Source organism: Cygnus atratus, chromosome 2, assembly GCF_013377495.2.
Source record: "Cygnus atratus isolate AKBS03 ecotype Queensland, Australia chromosome 2, CAtr_DNAZoo_HiC_assembly, whole genome shotgun sequence".
NCBI lineage: Eukaryota > Metazoa > Chordata > Aves > Anseriformes > Anatidae > Cygnus > Cygnus atratus.
The window spans coordinates 156,733,637-156,748,676 of record NC_066363.1 but is presented as its reverse complement, the minus strand read 5'-3'; the positions used below and the strand labels follow the sequence as shown (position 1 = coordinate 156,748,676).

The window sequence follows — 15,040 nt, the reverse complement described above, 5'->3', positions numbered from 1 at the left end:
TCATAAATCAGATTCGTAGTAAGTAATTCTGGTACTCTGAACTTAATGGAAACATTTTCCCAACTAATAGCCTCTTTGTACTCAGGATGCCTCCTATCTACCTATTTGCAATGCATCCTGCAAAAAGGTACCTACAGAAGCACTAAGATTTCTGCTTTCGGGTATTCTCCAGTAGATGGCGTATTTTCTTTCCAGTTCTACGTACAGGAGCTGACAAGCTGCAGGAACTGAGTCCTTCCTAATGGTTTTTAAAGATAATCAATCAAGATAACAGCAGATATCACTAGATACCATTAACACTACCGATAACACTAGATACCACTAGTAATTAGTCCATGTTTTGCTAATTTGTAAGATTTACTTGAAAGCAAACCTACCACTATGGTATTTTAGTATTTAAATGAGTCAACTGTTCAAAGGTCTTCTTAAATGTGCACTTGTTTTAAATTTCAACTCATGAAATTGCCACTCCTTCATTTATAGTGTTAGAAACTGCCATTGAAAATATTTCAGTTGTTTCTATTCATTTGAAATCCCAGTCAGAACATTTCCCCTAAATTTTTGGCCTGCTGACACATTAATAGGTTCTGCTTAATTTTTCCTTATTTAGTTTGGTTTTGAGAATGTTTGCCAGGTGCAAAGCAGTTACTCTGGAAAGCCAGTTGCCAAACTCCAAAGACAAAGGTAACTTTTGTAACTGTCATATGTATTCATGGAACATAATTAAAATCAAATCTAAAACGGTAAATGCACTTTTTTATATACCTTGTTAAACCTTTGCTTTGACCCACAGCTTGCTAAACAAACTATAGTATCACTTAAAAAAAAAAAATCACACAACTCTTATTATCTTTGAGAAGCTTAAATAAGAGCACAACATCTCACAGCAGGCAGGAATAAGAACCTACTTAAATTATCTGCTAGAAACTACTACATAAATTGCATTAAAGGGTGCAAGGAACTGGGGAAGATGTCTTACATCTCTTCAGAAATTAGGTAACGACCACCGACACTCCAAGTTCTGGGCGACAGTCTTCCAATTAATTTTCATTTAATTAAGATACACTTTTATTTGGTTAATCCTGAGACTTGAAAAAGCATCCGACTTTATAATTTTGGATTTTGGCTTGCTTTGTCACAACAGAATTCTCCTAAAACACTATAAATGGCTAGACACAAACCCTTAAAACACATAAATTCTATTTCTCAGATACGTGACGGTTTAGTTTAATTACTTGCAGGTAAATATTAAATTAATTAGGTGTCAACAGCTTAATGAAAAATTAACTGCAAGGATAAAAATCTCAAACTTAGAGCTTCTGGGCAAAGCACCCCAACACTACAAGAAGCTCTGATGTAATCTGTCTATTCTTAGTCTCTCTTTCTCCCCCTGCTCCTTCCCTTCTTCCATTTTCACTTCCTTTCTCCTCACTTCCCCTCCTCACCCACAGGGTCTCCAGCCTTTGATGATCAGTGACAGCCTCACACCAAACAGAACAGCACCAAATCCTACAGCTTGGTGACCAAGACACTCTCTTTTTAATGAGGAGATCATACCCACCCCATTTCTTTAGGATATACATAGTCATTACAATAAAAGCATCCTCACGCACTGGTGTTCCACAAGGAAAACGCCTGCAACCTCGCAGAAAGCGGCCTCACTGCACACACTGGGTAAAAACGGAGTCATTTGGGAGCTTCAGCAGAGGACCTAAATCATGCTTACACTAACGGAAGGACCAAGCTGATCAGAACAGCAACAGAAGGAACTCGGGGCTTGTAAAGGCAAACTCCCCATGCCTATAGGGCTTTAAAATCAGGTATATACCAACAAGCTGAGTTAGCAGGGGTGCTAGGAAAAACTAAGTGGGGATTTTAGGGTGTCCTTTAGCCTGAAGAGCTGTAGTTCTACCTACTGAGACCAACAAGAGACAAATCCTGTGCTCGGTGGGTGTGAGCAGCACGCTCTCGCTGTGCCACACTGTAGGAAACGGGCTCGGGGCCTGCAGCCATCAGCAGCTCCATGCCCCACTGCTCAGGCTGCAGATAAGGCAGGTGCTTCAACTCGTGCCATTCAGGCTCTTCTGCCATGCTCACAGGCTTGCCCAAAATTGGTGTCCACACGTGGGCTTTGGTCCAAACAGTTTGGCCAGGTGCCTGCGCTTAAAATGCAGTTTAGACGTAGCTTTACTGACCATCTGCCATAGGTTTATCGCACCCCTGGGGAATTACGTTTTATTTGCTCTGAAATTACGTAGTATCTTGCTCTCCAAAATGCTGCCTGCTATTTAATCTGTTTACAGTAAATAAAATAAATCCCATAAAGCGTTCTGTGAAAGCTGGTGAGTCAGGAACACTACACAGCCCAAACTGTGACCATTCCATTAATTTTTGGCATTAATCCTAAAGTAGGGATTAATAGCAGAATAACGACATATTTAACACTGAATTTACCTTTCTGTAAAACGGCTGGTCTCCCACTGCCCTTGTTTTCAGGAATTCTTCACTGTTAAACACTCTGTGTTCATAATTCAGATGGTCTTTTACCTCCCTGGAAATAAAATAAATAGAAAGATAAATATGCTTGGGGATTTGTAAGTAAGTTGCCCTTTCGCAGCAGCAACCCACTGGTACTACTAGAAACATGCTGCAGTATCAGAAGGCAAATTCAATTTTACTGAACAAGCCTGAGCTACTGAATCACAGAAAAAATAGACTCTTGTAAGAAGCAAAACAGGCTACCTGCTGCCACTGCCATTTCCAATCAGCAAGGTCACTTACAGTCCATGGGACTAATTTCAGTAACCCCTGGAGGAGAATCTGTATATTTAAGTCACAATTTAGGCTCCAACCCTGAAATTGTGTTTTTATACAGGATCCCATACAACCTGCTGGAGGCACTATGAAGACAAGTGTACCTCTCCACATGGGCAATGTGGAATATGTGATCTGGCTTCATGTTATCCCACTGCATGACATCTGTAACATGCACGAGACACCGATAATGTTTTGCTGCACTCTCAAACTCTGCTCCTAAACCCAGCACTAACTGACACCTCTTGTTGTGTCTGAAGAGAAAGAGTTATTGAAATAAGAGAAAGTGAGATGCAAAATCGATGTAAATTTTTAGTATATGCATGGCCACAGCAGGCAACAGAGGCTCTGTGCTATCCCTGAAAAACCAGACACCAGTTCTAACTTCTGTGTCCTAAAAATGAGACAGAACGAGCTGTTTCAGGAGCAGCATGTGTGTTTTTCAGGAATAAAAAGCTGTTCTCTGAACTCAAGCCCATGAGTAAGTTATTTAAGCTATAGATACGTGCTAGTGGCTAAAATCAGGGCTCCTTTTATCATTCTATCTTATTTCACCTATTCATGCTGGATATTAAGAAATAATAAATTCCCATGAAAGCACATGAATGAAGAAAATAATTTGGTGAGCTAAAATCAAATATAAGCACAACTGGGGAATCTTATACCCATGCAGAGACCTGACAAAAGGCCACTACATCGCTCGTCTTTCACGTATGCGTTCAGAAAAACAGTAGTTAGTACAAGTACATAGTTCTATAACATTTATCGTGGTTTGCTTTAAACATGGAACCTCGTGCACACAGAAATACTACAGTGCTTCACTGGAGAGAGCAGCAACTGGCAGCACGATTGCATCAGAGATTTACTTTCCTTCATTCCTGGACGGTGGTAGACAGAGCATTAGAAGATAGAAGAAACAATGCTGAAAAAAAGAACAAAGAGAAAGTTTGAAGGAAAGGAGAAAGAAAGCAAGAAAAGAATCAACCCTTTTGCAAAAGGTTACTATCATCTCTTAAATACCAAAGCATCCGTTCATTTTTTTGTAGACAAGCATTTAGTGAGTTAAAGAGTTCAAGCTGCTCAGGCAGGAAAAGGCATTTCTTGTCCATCTTTATCTGCAACATATTGCTGCCAGACACTGAAATCCCCCAAATGCCACAGTGGCAGCACATCAGGTTTTAGACGTATTTCGTTTTCCGGATCCAGCTGTGCTCTCTGTACTCTGTTTCCTCCACATCCAGCAGCTATTGTCCTTGCAGAGGGCCCAGCCATTTGTGTGACTGTTCTCTAAACTGACCCAACAAAAGCGAGGCAGCTAACAAAGCCCTGGCACCTGGGCTGTATAAATCAACCCAGCAGCTCCTGACTGGAAGTGTCAGGAGCAGGCAGGTGAGCAGCTCCATAGCTGATCCACAGAGAGCTCCATCCCCAACAAGAGGCAGTGGGAAATGGCTGGGGACTTTCCCCTCTTTTTTTTTTTTTTTTTTTTTTTTAAGAGATGAGGGCTGCACTTCTCTTCCTGGAATCCTCACACAACAGACACGCAAGTCCAAAATTGGAACAGCTTCACCTAAGGTGTCCTAGTAATGTGTATCACAAAATTGCTGGGATTGGAAGGAACCTCTGGAGGTCATCCGGTCCAACCCCCTGCTCAAGCAGGGCCACCTACAGCAGGTACTAGATGTATCTGAATACATTAATGATTGATATCCCAGCAGGCTGGCAGGACCTCCTCATATCCCCTCACAAAACTTACAAGATTTGTCTATGAAATCGGACAAAATAAGAATATTTTCAGTGACACCTTAACCAGTACCATATGCTCTTGGAATAATAAAAAAAAATAAAAATATTCTCTCCACTCACCTGAAAATATTAACAATTAACTGCAAAGTCATTTGCTGAACTTCTGTATTCAGCTTCTGCTGCCAAGCCCTTCTGCGCATTTGGAGTTCACCAAGATCTGTGCTGGCACGGAGATGGCACAGCTCTAGGTCATAATGCAGCTGAAGACCCTCCACTCTACGAAGAAAAGAAAAATAAACTTCAAGTTACACACTAACACCAACGTTTTCTTCCTATCTGTTAAAGGAAATGTTATTTAGCTCTCACAAAATTTTTTTTTTACCAAGTGCAAGACTGATTTACAAGCACTGACAAGCTAACAAGATTCCTGGAAGTCCTACTAGTACACGTACATCACAGTGCACTCAGTTTTCTGTATAAAGCACAGTAAACTTCAGAAAAAAATGCTTGTAATCAAAAACAAACTAGTGTTCTAGGTGTTGCAGCATAATATGGTTATGATTGTGACTGCTTAAAAGTTACTTGTATACAAATTAATTGAAACCTTCTATTTTCCTTCAAATGGCATCTTATATGAATTAAATAATATGAATTAATAATAAATAACACAAAATAAAAACATTAAAAAGAGAGCCCAACATGATTTACGCGCTATGATACACACAGTTTCAGTATCTTTTCACCTTTTTATGAAAGTTTCCGCGGCTTGTGCTGGAACATCTGGAATTTCAGGTTCCTCTTCATCCATTTTTGAACGTGCAATATTCCCATTATCAATATTAATTAGAATTAAATCTTCAGTTTCCTTTTTAACAGAAGAAAACAGAGAGACTGACAATGTATTTCTGTTTCTCCTTAATATACAAGAGTACTACCACCTACTAAAAGAGTGTTACTTAAATAAGAGTCTGAAAAATGATGACAAAAACAAACCTTCAGAATAACTGAGAAGTTATATACTTTATATAGCTGGTTTTTCTTTTTATTAAATAAATAACTCCATGACAGAGAACAGCAGCTCCATTAGAGTATTTTCAAGTGCATGCTGACCTCTTAACCCAGCTGCCTGGAAAAGGAATCTAATTCATCCCACACAACTCTTTAAGCAAAGATCTAAAGGGAAATCACTCGTACACAAACGACATGTAAATGGAAATTTTCCCCAGATGAAAAAGAAACTCCCAGAAGCCACGAGCAACGAAAATAAAGGTAAGGGATATAACAAGCAACTTATCCCAATAAGCCAATGGTCACACTAACATGACTCTTTTACTTTTAGTTTCTTCACTTCTCACACACCTAAATAACAAAACCAAGTTTCTAGGTGAATCTGAAAGAAGGGAGGGAACACACACATGGGAACTGAACAGCAAGAACGGGAACATACCGTGCTAACTTCTTCAAAATGGTCGATATGACACCCCATCAGAAAAGATGTTGGGGCCATTACGAAATCCAGCATGTGACGAGACAGAATAGGCACAAAAGTGTGCTGCCACTGAAGAGGATGAAGGTATAACATAAAGCATTCGGCCACGAGAGTCAGCAGGGCCCAGTCAGAAGAGAAGAAAACAATTCTCTGCTCAGTCAAAATGCAGGTCAAAATCTGAAAACAACAAAATGCTAAGTGTTTACAAGGAGTTACATCTAGAACATACAACATATACACAAGTATTTCATCTGCTTGCAAAACAGCCTCACAAGTTCTGTTTTCTAAGAGATACCTTATATATTTTTAAAATTGAAGTAACATCCAACTTGTTGTTGCTACCAACATCCAAGCCATGGCACGTATTGGTTATCTCGCAAAGGTGAGGACACAGACTCCATGCTCCAGACGCACCAGTTGCAGAGGACCATTACAGATTTCTGATAGCTCCTTTCATAACATGCAGAAGTGGGTGGAAAAACGGGTGCATCAGAAAAAAAAAAAAGCCAGTACCACCTCCCCTCTCAGGAGGTTTACAGACATGGATAGAGGTCTCCAACCTGAGCTTTTTAGAGAAAGTGACACCAGTGCTGCTATAGATATTGAACAACCTAATTGAACTTTGAAGTCAGATCATACATTTAAGCAGAGTCAGATCAAGTAACCTACAACGACACTTCAAATCAAAATTACTGGACAATTCTATGAAACCCTGAAAAAAATTCTTTGCAAATAGCTTCTTGTATTTTCTTGTCTTTCTATACCTTTTACATTCTCTTTGCAAGAGTGCCAACTGTTACTAATCCATCCTACAGGTCCTTTTTTTTTTTTTTTTTTTTTTTTTTTTTTTTTTACACATGAAAAGCGTTCTTATGAACCTTCTGAAAATGCATTTTATGAGAAATCAAAATAAAATCTGTCAGCTTGGGCATTTATATTTTAAAATGTATGCTTAAGAAATTTAGCACCTGTTGCTAAACTGCAGGAGAAATAAATCCAGTATGCCTTAATCTGGTCTTTAAGTAAGGAAATATCTTAAGAAGTATGGTTTATTATGCCATATTTTCCATATGCAGAACTAAGGCTGTTCTGAATTGCTGGGTTTATGACGGTTTTTGGTAACTAAAACCTCTTGTGTTTTTGTTTGTTTGTTTGTTTGTTTTAAATACAAATTACCAGTACCATTAATCCCACATACAATTTAAAGTGTTGATGAGCTTTACCTGCAGCACCCGCTTTGGCTTGAAACACAGCAACGGAAGGTGAAGATCCAAGTCAATAACTGGACTGTCCGGGTCCTCTCGTGAAGGAATTATTATTTGAAGTGGTTTCATATTAAATACCTGTTACAACAGATGTTTTCTGTTTATTTCTTAATAAAAGCGTTCCCACACCACATTTAGCCCAGAATTTTAGTTCCAGCTACAAAGCATTAAGATGAACTAACAGCAAAAAGGCAGGTATTTGAGCATTGGAATAGAAACAGAGAGAAATATCAAAAGATATAATCTCTAGTTCGAAAGACTGACAGGGACTTTGTTTCCTTTCATTATCATAGGTTGCTTGCCCAAAAAAACTTTAAAAGAAAATACTTTTAAGACTTCTGAAACCTTCTTTGTTACAAGTATATTACAATGCAATTTATATCTGTACGTACAACTGGAAAATTCAAAGTCTTGTTAAAATTCATTTAGGAAACAGAAAAATTATGAACGTTATGTGAAGAAATCAAGCCAAACAAAATGGCCTCTTTCAGTGTTTCAAATATTCCACTTCAAATATCAGGGGGACAAATGCTGCATGTGCTGGATACCTTGGCACTTGGCAGCTGGTTTAGCCAATCACTCAATGTTCCACCTACGCTCTTTCTTCCTCTTCTCCAAACCCCTTATCCAAGATTCAAGGAAATCAGCTAAGGAGAAGCACATGGCTGAAGCACTGCCTCCTTGGAAGCCATTTCAGGTAGATGAAAGATAACAACGTGCCCAAAATCAGACACAAGACAGGGAACTCCCACACTTCGGTCAAGTGACACAGTTATAGGATTTACTGGGGTTTATATATGTGTATTCAGCAAGAGGGCAATGGGATACTGTACAGGTGAAAGGGAAATTTTGTTTCCCTTTTGACATCAGTTACATATCAGCAGGTGAAATCTCCTATCTGACAGGGAAAAATTTTCTCTAATTTATACAAAGCAACATCCTAGAGCTTTATAACGTGTCACATGAAGATAATTAGGAAATTCAGCATCAGTAATTACCAAGTGCAGCGGTCCTGGTGGCGGGCTGGGTATTAAAAATAATTTTGCAGCAAATTCTTTTATGTGATCATCGACATCTAAATCCTTGAAAGGTCGCAGTTGCACCAGTAAGCTGAAATTAAATTATAGAAAAATATTTATAAATAATAACATATAAACATGAAAAAAGCTTTTTTGTTGACAAGCTAGAATTAAGAGGCATTACTAGGAGCAATGAATCTATTACACCAGATAATTTGTTTCTAATTTATTGGATACTTTAGTGGCTCCATTTAATTTTAATGACGCTGCTGTGTCAGAAGCAGACCAGTGTTTTGGTTTGGTTTTGTTTGTTTGTTTGTTTTACTTCCTTGCATAAAATAATGCTCCATATGTATCAGAGCATGCAGCTGGCACACTTGGTCTCATGATGGCAAAAGAAATCTAAAGGTGAGACGCAGCTTGAGGAAGGGGCTTATACAGATTGCTTCAAGAACAACACAGTGCCATTATGTCCATCCCATCCCAAGCACCAGACATCAGCTCTGAGATGGAAAACACTGTCACAAAAAAAGAGAAACTGTGTATTAAAGAAAAAAATAAAAAACAGGCTGAACAGCAGAGGAATTTGAAGCAAGAACCATACTTAGTATAAGGCCTAGCCCTGCATGAACACCACTGTTTGTTACCGTTCCTACCCCCCAAAAGGACAAATGCAAAGTGTAAACTTGTCAAATATTGCTATTCCGGATCTGTACTACCTCAGCTGTTTCAAGGCCACACAGATCATGCAGTGTGCATTATATGCCACACCAACTCACATGCATTTAAACGTACACGGTATTAATACTGCAAACCAGGAAGTCCGACAGCATTCCTGGAACATAACAATTAAGGCGCTACAAAATCTGCAATTTCAGCCTGATCTGTATGAGCAGAAATTAGGAACTTCATGTGGTTAATATTCTCCACTGTGGTTTTATTCTACTTTCTATCTTCTTTGAACTCTTGCAGAAAACTCGTTCTTGGGAAAGGAAGCAGTCTACAAAGCAACTGAGTAGCTCGAGGGATACATCAGAAGTCAGGACATCATATTTGTTTACAGAATGTAGATTCCTGAATCAAGACACACTGTTCTGTGTCACCAAGCTTTATAGCACGTTAGCAATAAGGAAGACATTTAGATTTACTAAATTCACCTTTGGAAGCTGCCTTGGGCTGAGCACTAGGCTGCAACACGTATCCCCCAGAGTCCATCAGCTACCAGGGGCGTGGAGGCGGCAGGGGGAAAGGAATTTGGAAATTCTCAAAGAAATCCAGGCAGCAGAACCATTTTAAACATGCTGCCACACTTAGGCCACATCTAAGGTACCAAAAACAGCACTGGTAGACCCAAGAGCTTTTTGTTTGTTTGCTACTTTATTATTATTTGAGATTAAAAAGCATGTGGAGACACATCCAGTAAGTGTTACACGAGAAACTACCTGACCCTGATGCTGCAAAGGAGCAGATGTACAAAAGGGGCTGTGAGAGCCTCCTGATCAGCACGCTGCACCCATCAGTGTAACAGCAGCTGACAGCTCTACACTGTAAATGCCTGCTGAAATAAAGGAGGTAATCTCTGAGACATTAGAGAGGGAGCTAAGGAGTTTACACCCCTTCCATTACCTCTATTAACTGCCCTCAAACAGATTTTTCAGAAAGCAAGACCACGGGAGGATAGGTGCTTTGTACTGCCTCGGTGCTGCGAGCTATTTGCACTTTTCTCAAGGCAGCTGAAGAGACTCCTGTGCAGGTTGGAAGATTTCTTGTTTGAATGGAACCTATTCGTCCATCCAAGATGAGAGCTCGTCCAGAGGGAGATCACTGCCAGGGATATTTCACTTCGTGAGTGAAAGATCGTCATTACTATGACAAAAGTTTGGAAGTTCACCTTGCAGTTCAAAGCACCTACATGGATCTAACTTTTGATGCTGTGTTCTCATCTTTAGTTTGAGCCTGTTTTCCAGTTCTTATTTTTACTATATTTTGGCATTTGATAAAGACTAGGAACCCGAGTTTTATCTAGAAATTCTTATGATGATAAAATACCTGAGGAATCTTCTAAACGAAAACAAATAACCACCCACCTATGCGCAATCCCCTGCACTGCAGGTCCTGCAGACAATGAGCTCTGCAGAACAGAGCTTTTTATTTTTGTATTTTCCCAGAAATCTCTTGCTGGGTCGGGATCCTGAACAGAAACAGAACCTACTTCAACATCAGCCCTTTATTAGGGATCACAAAGAGGATTTTGCCCACAGGTAATTACAGGACAGAGCTACACACTAGAAACAGGTGGTTTAAGGTCCACCAGCAAGTTTTTTCAAATCCCCAGGCTGGCAGAATGATAAATCAGCCAAAGCACCCAGAAGAGGGGTAAATGAACATAACTGCCTTTCTGCTTTACAGGCAAACAGCGACAAAACTTTGTAATGTTAAAAAAAGCTGAAACAACCCCAGCTGCACAGGGAACTATGCTCAAAACAGATCACTGAGGTCTCGTTTACTGTAATTGCTTATATTCCATTCAGAACAGCCACACATCCCAGCAACTAACTGTTTGATGCCCTATGAGGAAAAATAAATAGATCAGTAACACAACCAAAACCAAAAATATGTTACCTCTCCACTTCTTCCTCTCCTTCCACTCAACTCCACCCTGGCACAGTATGATACCTTTTTATAAAAAACAAAAAAACCCAAAGGGTAGACATTCTGATCTTATCTGTCCAACGGAGTCAAGGAAAGCACGTGGTGATCACGAGCTTTGAAACAAAAATAAAAATCCTGAAGAACACACGGAAGCGTAATCAGTTGAGTTTCCAGTTCAGCAGGAAAAGCCGGCACCGAACCGAGTTTTGCCACTTGCACTTCCCCTCTCCTTCCAGCTGCACACACACACTAGGATCTTACAGCCAGACGCAGCAGCGATACGGAAGGAGAGCTGTGCCACTAAATGGCAAATTCCCCCGCTATATGACCAGGACAACTTGCAGTTCTGCTACCCTGGAGAACTGCCATATAATTATTGCCACATTTACAAGCCAATTAAAGCTTAGATGGCAGGTTAAAGATAAATCTGAACTGCCCTTAGAAACCAGTGCGGTTTAAAGGAAGAAGCCATCTAGAGTTACCTTGGAGGCTAATGCTTTAAGTGAGTGCAAAAAACGTGTTATGCATGATCAAGGCGGAAATATTTACTTATAATGTTTGAAATACCCAGCCAGAGGCAGAAGGTTGCATTTCTAAAGAGATGACTCCACCTGCAACTTTCTTTCCACACGTGCAGGACTCCACCTGCAAGCTGGTTCCTGTCTACTCTGAACAAATACAGGAGACCTAGAAACGTTTCTGTAACCTCTGGAATTTTCCATGGCTTTCCTGAACATTTTCCCACTTCTCCCTTAGTGGGCTATTTAAAAATGCTTTCACAAACTGACTGCTTCATCCAGCTCGGAAGCATCTCACTTCAGAGAAGAAATGACTCATGAACATACCATATAAACCTCTGCTGAGCACCCTAACTACAAAACTGAGTCTATGCTATTTCCCAGCCTGTGGATAGCTAGAGAGTAGTATGGCCCTATATGGGCTGAGTTCAGGGAATAAAAGAAGCATGAAGCTGGACTGGGTTTATGTGGCAAGGTTTTGGTAGCAGGGAGCTGCAGGGGCGGCTTCTGTCTGGGGGGAGCTGCCGCCCGTGGGGGACCCGTGCTGGAGCAGTTTGCTCCTGGAGGATGGACCCCGTGGGACGGAGCAGTGTGGGAGCAGTTGCTGAACAGCTGCTGCCTGTGGGCAGCCCCCGCAGGCTCAGTTCGGGAAGGACGGCATCCCGTGGGAGGGACCCCACGGGGAGCAGGGGCAGAGAGGGACCGTGAAGGAGCGGCAGAGACGAAACGCTATAAACTGACCGCAGCCCCCATTCCCCATTCCCCTGCGCCCCTCAGGGCGATGAGGGAGAAGAGGGTGGATCGGGAGAAGGTGTTTTTAGTTTGCCTGTAGTTTCTCACTGCTCTAGCTTGTTAGTCATAGGCAATAAATGTCATTAATCTCCCTATGCTGAGTCTGCTTAGGCTGTCACAATAATTGGTGAGTGATCTCCCTGTCCTTATCTCAACCCTTGAGCCCTTCCCGGCGTATTTTCTCCCCCTTTCCCTTTGAGGAAGGGGAGTAAGAGAGCGGCTGTGGTGGAGCTCGGCTGCCCAGCTGGCTAAAACCACCACAGAAGCGTATTATAAAGGCCTGATAAATTGCAAAGCATCACAGCTCAGGTATACAGTTGTAACAGTTACACAGATTAGCATTTATTTGAGGTTTGGGACTATAAAAAGCAAATGAATCACCTCCTGCAGTACCAATGGCTGATGCAAATGACTAAAATGGAAGGACTGGAAAAAGTGATCAGGGCAGGAAAGGAGAAAGTGAAACAAAGATTTCCTTTCTCATTTACTGGTCATCTGGATTTTGCACTAGCCTGTGAATACCCGTTTCTACCATGTTGATGTCCCTCGTCCACACTTAACCCCTTTATTAATGCTCTGAAAGTGACAGGACAGAGCTAGCATGAAAAACAGCAGTGGGTGTTTTCTACTTAAGGGCAGCCAAGAGTTACTCACTTCTGGTATCAAAGCTTTTTGAAGGAAACATCTGAATTACCAGGAAGGAAGGAACTGCTTTGTTCTTCTGGGACTCTCTTATCTAAGCCAGGGAAAGCCAGCCTCTGCTACATTCAAGCCCACAGGGGAAACGACCAAGGTACAGAGTCCAGTTGGGAGGTAGCGATGCACCCACCGCACCCACGAAACACGCTGCTGCCTGCTCACCTGCCCAGCACACCAACAGCAGGCAGAAACAGGTTGGCAGACTCAAGCTGTGGCCTAAAACCCTAGTATTTTTCATCCTACATATAAGAATATCACTTGCTGTAGCAAATCCCTGCAAAAAGAAGACACCTGACGTCAAATTTGTCTCTACAAAGCCTGACTGAAATTTACTGAAAGGAATCTTCTACCTCTGCAAGCAAAGATTAGCCAGGAATGTCCACCACGCAGTGCCAGGCTCCCTCGTGCAAGGAGCTTTTAAGCCACTTCAGAAAAGCATACAGATTTTAACAGTTTAACAACAAAGCAACATACAGAGGTTATGACCTCAAAATAAGTTACTAAAGAAGATTGACTTATGTTCACTTATCTTTTAATCCATCTGCACTGCAGAGTTTGAGTGTTTCTGACCCATGAAGTACTCTAACGCTACAATTTTATCTCCTAGTTCTACGACAGCCAGGTAGCCACTGTACTGCCTCAATTAAATTGGATTATTTAGTTAAAATGTCATTAACTGCTTATTCATACTTATATTCACATTCTTGTGGCATTTGTGCGGCGCATAATAAAGAGGTCTTTGGCTTTTGAAGTGATTTTCAGCAGTGTGACAGAACTGCACTCATCCTTCTTCCAATGGAAAGCAAAACAAAAACCAAACAAACAAAAAAATCGCCACAAAGTCTGAGGCATCTGTTTCCTGCAAATTGTTATTCTTGTAGGCATACCAAGAATATCAAAGAATACAAAGACGTCATCACATCTAAACATTAAATTCTTTAACATTTAGAACTTGTGTTTTCCTGCTGCCCAGGTAACATTCACCTCGTGTTTCTTCTCTTCCACTCCCTCCCATGTGACAGCATCTTAACTAAACCTGTTTTAGCATTCTGCACGTTGTGGGAACTCATCTATGAAAACCTGCGCGGTTATTTCCAGCAGAAAGGCACAGGATAGCAAGCCTTACCATGAGAGACAATCCTTGAGGGCATTAAAATACGGGTATCTGGATATAACACAAATAGCAAGCGGTACAAAACAGTCCGACTTCTTCTCAGTCCGCGCAGATTCCCAGTGGGGCTGCCCGTTTGAGGAAATACAGCCACCCTACAAGGAAACTACAGATTAATGTGTTTATGTTAATCAGGAATTTGCGGCTGGTATTTTCTTGAGAGCCCAAGAGATATGATACCCAATTCCCTCTGCGTTTTCAGGGGATTTGGATGCCTATCTCCCTTGAGCTCTTCAGAAAAATTTCAGCCTACAAGACCAAAAATACATATCAAGAAGAATTCTAGCACAGAAGATGTTTAGAAAGAACAGAGGGCACAGCCTTCACAAAAAACGTGCCCAAGGGACAAGCTCTTAAATACTCAGTCAAAACTCCTGAAAAACCTGTTATGGATTTTAATCAGAGTACACTAGAACAGCAATGCATTAAATTACAGCAGCGTTATAAAGTATGATTTGTTCTGTATTCCTACTAAGAAAAAATATCTGTTAACTAATTGCAGAAATTAAACCCGGCGTTATTTTCCAAGCGTTTTATTTTATATCTTTTAATATGTTTCAATAAAGGCATGAGTTAAATAACATACTTGCATAGGCTGGTAGTACTGCGCAACAACACCATATGTTCTGTTACCACAGACATCTGTGAAGACCAGGAAATGAATCTGGTCCTCTTTTGATTCAGAAGTTATATAAAGTCCTCCTGCAATGAAGACAGATTTTTTAAAAAAAACTATATATATATGTATTTAAAATATATAATGATATATATATACACACAGTGACAACTGCTTGAAAAGTGATTATTTATAACAAATATTGCACATTGCCACTTAATTTCAGGAGAAATGTGTCATCTGAAGGGTTTAAAATGCA

The 15,040-nt window shown here is 40.6% G+C and overlaps 1 protein-coding gene across 1 annotated transcript in view; it reads right to left on the bottom strand.

Annotated features, from left to right (window-relative positions):
* The window catches only part of DENND3 (DENN domain containing 3), a 37,247-nt gene that overhangs the window by 16,247 nt on the left and 5,960 nt on the right, over window positions 1-15,040 (bottom strand). Inside the window, exons 3-10 of the mRNA XM_035561701.2 lie at window positions 14,752-14,867; window positions 14,121-14,260; window positions 8,313-8,424; window positions 7,273-7,392; window positions 6,008-6,226; window positions 5,304-5,425; window positions 4,681-4,836; window positions 2,455-2,551 (exon numbers count right to left, since the gene is read on the bottom strand). Coding sequence (XP_035417594.1) covers window positions 2,455-2,551; window positions 4,681-4,836; window positions 5,304-5,425; window positions 6,008-6,226; window positions 7,273-7,392; window positions 8,313-8,424; window positions 14,121-14,260; window positions 14,752-14,867 — 1,082 coding nt within the window. The remainder of the gene's footprint in view (window positions 1-2,454; window positions 2,552-4,680; window positions 4,837-5,303; window positions 5,426-6,007; window positions 6,227-7,272; window positions 7,393-8,312; window positions 8,425-14,120; window positions 14,261-14,751; window positions 14,868-15,040) is intronic.